General features: G+C 38.7%; 1 protein-coding gene across 1 annotated transcript in view; it reads right to left on the bottom strand.

The window, feature by feature from the left end:
• Positions 1-2949: 2949 nt before the first annotated feature.
• The window catches only part of LOC131791927 (uncharacterized), a 38398-nt gene continuing 35347 nt past the window's right edge, over positions 2950-6000 (bottom strand). The window contains exon 12 of the mRNA XM_066171847.1: positions 2950-5512. Within this exon, the coding sequence (XP_066027944.1) occupies positions 4008-5512 (1505 nt within the window). The 3' untranslated portion in view covers positions 2950-4007. The remainder of the gene's footprint in view (positions 5513-6000) is intronic.

Below are 6000 nucleotides of genomic sequence, written 5' to 3'. Positions count from 1 at the left end.
TACGTAACAATCCAATGAAAGGGACTCGCAAAAGTGGGCGGGATACTAACGTAACGATCCAATCGAAGAGAATTCTAAAGGTGCGCCTAATACTAACGTTAAAGTCCAATAAAAAAGAACACTAAAAATGCGCGAGATACTAGTGTAACCATCCAATGAGAGAGAATTATAGCGGAGCTAACAGAGCGTAGCCCCATAATCATACAAAATAGTAGTAACCCATCAAGCCGAAAAAATTTGGACTTACGACCAACCGTACAAGATGCTACTTTTAACATTCGTGGTCAACTGTACCGCGGGCACACCAACGCCACGGCTTTGTCCAGTAGTCTAGTGGTCGGTGCACTGAGCTCCGAGTCGGACGACCCGGGTTCTAGTCCTAGCCGGGGCAAGGCGTTGTGCCCTTAAGACGTGCGGGGGAAAAAATTCGAGCTCCGCTTTTAGGCTTGGCTAAATCTATATATTAAAGTGGACGAGATACTAACGTAACAATCCAATTAAATAGAATTCTAAAGGTGCGGAAAATACTGTACTACCATTACTTTCCGATCAAAAAGAAAACTAAAAGTTAGCGAAATAACAGCTTCTCAATCTTATCGAAGAGAATTCCAAAAATTAAATGGGCGAGATTTTAACGTGAGATAAAACGTAACAATTCAATGAAGGGGAATTGCAAAAGTGGGCGGGATACTAACGTAACAATCCAATCAAAGAAAACTCAGTCCAAAGGTGCGCCAGGTTGGCATGATACTTGCGAAACAATCCAGTGAAAGAGATCTCTTAAAGTAGGCGAGATTATAAATTAAAAATTAAATCGAAAAGAATTCTAGGTGCGCAAGAAACTAACGTAATAATCCCATTAAAAAGAATCCTAAAGGTGCACCAGATCCTAAGATTACACTCCAAACAAAAAGAAAACTAAAAGTGCGCGAGATACTGATGTAACAATCCGATGAAAGAGAGTTATAAAGTGGCTGAGTTCCATATGTAACAATCCAATCAAAGAGAAATATAAAAGTGCCTTTGACATGCATTTTGTTAAGTGTTAGAAAAAAAACTGTTATTCACTAAGGTATGTCGGTCCGTATTGGGAAAAGCTGTGCCCGAGGTCTTGGAGACCGCCCGAGGTCTAATCTTTGTGAGAAGCCAGGCTAGATTCAGACAATCACTTTGATGGAAGAAGGAATTCCAATTCAGATGCAGTATTCGACAAATTCAAGTTCTTTGATAAGCCCCTGAGCAGGTGCGAAACATGCTCGTACCTCATAGACTGTCTACATTCTGCAAGTTAGGGATCTCTTTAAAAAGACTTGTAGTAATAGTTGAATGATCGATGATCACTCTTACAATTATCAAGTGTCTTTCCTTCTAAATATGACCAAGGTTAACATCCAGATAGAAAAAGACATCTAGATTCTCCACATTTTCTGCTCACAAATTCAATGTCGTTTATTACTATTGTATAACGCCATCAGGAAATTTCATTGTAATAACTTTTATTAAGTATACAAAAACAAAATATTAAGTTAATTGGGAATAGCTTATCCAACTTTGATTGTTAGTCTTTTGTCTTAGAACTTCATGGGTATTTGAATAAAGGGGGTAAGTTTCTAAAGAAACTGTGGTGCTGTGTCGGTGGGAGAGTATAGCAGGTAATTTAGTGTTAACAACTGAGTTGAAAACGTAAATTGGCCACTGTAAACGTAACGCTGTGGAATTTGTTTGTTTATTTTTAAGGCTTTTTAGGCTTAGGTGAGTTAATCCATTACAAATGTAAAACCAACCTTATTAGATGTTGTCTATACGTAAAATACGAATTTCTCGAGTTGCACCTAAAGTCACGTTCAAGAAGAATTGTCATGGCGGCTGCCCCTGAAGATTTGTCCTACGCTGTGCTATGCATGTGCATTACGCTCTTATATTTGATATATATTTGACCCTGTAAATTAATTTAATAATGGCCACAACGAGATTGTGGAAACCATTGGAGAAAGATGAATACTGTATTTCAGTCTAACTGCGCCTTTCCAAAGGTTATTTACCTGAAGAAATATCGTGACAAAGTAAAAAGCACGAATCGTTGACATGGCATCCGAGCCACTTGCTCCAGCATAAGAAAGAATCCCCGAACCGGGAAGAACAGAGAGTATTCAAGGTAATAGGGTCAAAATGCCGTCTTCCTGGACTCCATAGAAGCTAAATAAGAAGCTCTAATTTTTTGTAAGCTTCATAAGCTCTTTCCACGTCCAAGATTGAGCGCAAATATGACAATTAAAAAATAATTTGTAATTCTTATGAGTGTTCGGACTTCAAAAGGCGGGTTCAAAATAGTCGAGTTCTTCAGGCATCCGCTCACTCATAAAACGAAGTAGGATGCCTTGCTTAGGACAGATTTTCAACCGAGGAGTTCCATAGAGATCTGCAAATAGTGTTGTAATTTTAGAAATACTCAACTCGAATTTAACCGAACTTGAACTTAAAACACTTTGCTTTAAAAGCATTTTTTAAGTCATTACAGGAGCATACAACGAAGGTTATATGCTTCTATCGGTTAGGCAGAGCTATGCGGTCCATCGGTCTGTTTTCCTTTTCAATGGAAATTTCCAGTTAGAATGTGGAGCTGTTTTTCATTTACTGTCAGTATTGACGAAACATTACAGACGAAAGGTGTTTCATTCGGCCACTTCCCTTCTAGATACAGGCACTGACATGATTTAAATATCTCTGGGTACATGAATGCAATATCTTCGGGCCTCTCAAGTTGTTGAAAGGAAAACAGGAAAATAGGTTATTCCACCCTTCCTGTCCTGTCTTCGTTTCCATAGCCACTCCATGTGCACTAGTCTAGGGAAAGAGAATCTGGGGTCAAACTTGCGCCCACTCTTTGATGATATTTGTAAGGTACATGTTAAAATCAAACAAGAACATTACGAGAAAATAAGTAGACCGTTCACGTCAAAGCATGTGATTTAATAAGTTGAAAAAATTGTATACATCAGAAATAAATTCCTATGAGGACTACGTTAAATAGGAAATCAAAGCAAAAAAAAAACACCAGCTTCTCAAAATTTACTTAATTTATAATTATTAATCACTCACAAAAGTAAAAGCTTAAAATATCAAGTAGTATCTAGCGAATTCAAAAAAATTTGGAACAAAAATAGTAAGTATCAGACATTAACCACTGTTAACCATTGTTAATAATTTTTCAAACTTGATTTAATCATATTAATTAATCAACGTTAAAACAATCGATTTAGCTGCTTGCCGAGTATATATTGAACTTTTCGAAATCGTACGGAATTGTCTAAAATTATACACATATCTGTTTTTTATCAAAAGAAAATATCCAAACCTGTGCAAAACGAACCTTTATTCAATCAAAATAAGGTTTGCAATTTCCATTCAACTTCTGACTGTATTGTCTAATTTCAGAACAAGCAGAAAGTTGCATTTCATAAGGCACAGGTACATTATAGCTATTATTTGACGTATGGCGGCATTTGCCGTGGAATTTCTCAGTCTTATTGGCGGGGTCCTTAACAAAGAAAATCACAGTCGCTCAGTTCTGTTGTGATGTAGTGTTGATTAGGCAGACAAATTCAGATATAAACGTGTTATCCTGTTCAAGTATGACCACCTTGTCGTTCCACGCAGAGACGACATAGAATAACGTGTGTGAAGAAGACAATTGCAAGACGTCGGGTTTTCGTGGTCTACGAAGTTATGGATAACGCGCGCAAAGCGCGAGGTGGACCGAGATTTTTTAACCTTCTCAAATCTCGCGTGGTAACAGAGCTGAGGGATTGTTAATCGTGGAATGTCAAAGTCTGACATTAGTTCTTTACGAATCGAGCTGAGAAATGATTTCACTTTGACCCTAAACTATGCCTGCCTAGGCTTATACGTGAAAGGAATGAATAATAGCCATCATATTAGAGTTTCAATGAAATCCTTGCGGTCAGGGTAAAATGAATTCAGTAATTGTCCATGTAACCGGGAGGAGTCTACAATGCAGAAACTAGTGTCAATCTGCTACCCAATTTTTCGGAGAGTTGATCGAGAGCAATAAATAATGGTATGGCTATGGTGCTAGCACCCTCATTAGATGTGACAAGATTTCCAATGACAATGCCAAATCCTGGCATCGCCGGAAGCTGTTGGTCAGGTTTTTCAAAAACTACTGCTCCCGAATCCCCAGTTTGGGAAAATAAATTATTTTTTTCGTTCTTTAAGACTATGCATTTTTTACACCACTCAAAGTCACTTGGGTCGAAGCCTACGGACGTGGATGATGGCCTTTCACGTGCGGATTTCCTTAAATACACACAATTTAAGGAAAATTCTGTCTTTAGAGAAGTATATCCAGTGGAGCTGCCACTTTTACGCCATTGCCTCTTCTCATTTTGTAAATCTTCCTTCGTGACACTGCCATCTGGATAATCTTCTGTGTCAATAATTTCGACGTAACCATTTCTTTTTAGAGCCTCTATTTCTTCATTGGTCAACTTAGCAACTGCAGCATCAGTGTAAAAGTCTCCTCTGTTCTCGCAAATGCCATCTATAAAGTATGCTACAGTTCTTGGTGGCTCTGAGATAAGTTTGCGTAATTTCCCCTCGCACTCTCTTAACTTCGGATGCCGATACCTACCTGAATAAAACGATTCTACTCTTCTTTCCAGCTGCTGAAAGTATTCAACTGAATCTGGATGGTTGTGCTGAAAAGTGTCTCGTTGGTTAAATATACGATTTATCCAGTTGTGGTAGACAATCAGGTGATATTTTAGAGAGGTGGAGTAATGGTTCTTTGCAGGGTGTATTATCTCTTTACCTATTACACTTCTCATCACATGATCACAGGAGAGTATATAAAATCTGCCGTCGTCATCTTTTACAATGGCTCCTAAGGTTCCACCATTGCCTGTCCCTTTAACTTCTATGCTTGCTCCTAAACGAAGATATTCCCCCTGCTTATGTGCCCTGAGGGGCTTGGGGGTGCCTGACGTTTCCAACCAAAATCCATCCACGATGTCTACGGGACAATTCTCAACTGCGTTTGGGATTTCCGATTCGTCAAAGGGGAGGCATCCTTTGCCAAGAACATAAACTCTGATGCAAGGATCGTTTGTCTGCTTTGAATTTGTTACTTTCAAAGAGGGCTGGATTGCAGTGATGTTACGGTGCTTGGAGAATACGGGCAGATTTCTTTTAATTATATCACCAATATAATTAACCTGAGATACTTCTAATTGTTTGAAATCTTCCGAGACGATATTTGGTTTATTGGACGCATAATTGTACAGATTAGTCCATTTGATTTTAACACCCGTCTCCCCAAAGAACTCTTGAGCAGCTCCTTTCAACTCTTTTGGTATATCGTTCTTGTCACAAAATACGTACAGTTGGACGTAAACCTGACAGTTTGTATCTTCGTATGGCAACACGCGGATGCACTCCTTGTGCATAGCTTCAAACGTTATGGTTCTTCCTTTGATGTCATGATCTAGTGTTGCTGATGAAAATAAACACAACGATGTCAACTAATTGAAAAAGAGATTCTATGATGCCATGCATCTGTTCAGTATAAGGTAATTTGGTTTTATCAACTAAGTTGAAATTGTAAATTGGCCACCGTAAATAGTTAAAAAGCTGGCGTTTCGAGCGTTAGCCCTTCGTCAGAACTCTGAAGAAGGGCTTACGGTGGCCAATTTACAATTTCAACTTAGTTGAGAAAAATCAAATTACCATGTTACCCCCACCGACGCAGCACCACAGTTGCCCCCTTTGTTCAGTAATAAATCGCAGATGACATCAAAATGTGGCTAGAACAAAAAGTGGCATACGAGGCGCAGCTGAGTGTGTCACTGATGTTCCTACCAAATTTTGACCTCTTCTGTGATCTATTACTGTAAAGATTCACGGTAACATGGAATCGATTTGTTTTATATGACAAAAGAGGGGAATGTTGTTAATGGTGACGTCGTAAGTGAGAACCAATCA

Source organism: Pocillopora verrucosa, chromosome 9 (assembly GCF_036669915.1).
Source record: "Pocillopora verrucosa isolate sample1 chromosome 9, ASM3666991v2, whole genome shotgun sequence".
In the NCBI taxonomy this organism is placed as follows: Eukaryota; Metazoa; Cnidaria; class Anthozoa; order Scleractinia; family Pocilloporidae; genus Pocillopora; species Pocillopora verrucosa.
Note: the sequence above shows the minus strand (reverse complement) of the source record. Positions and strands in the feature narration are given on the sequence as shown.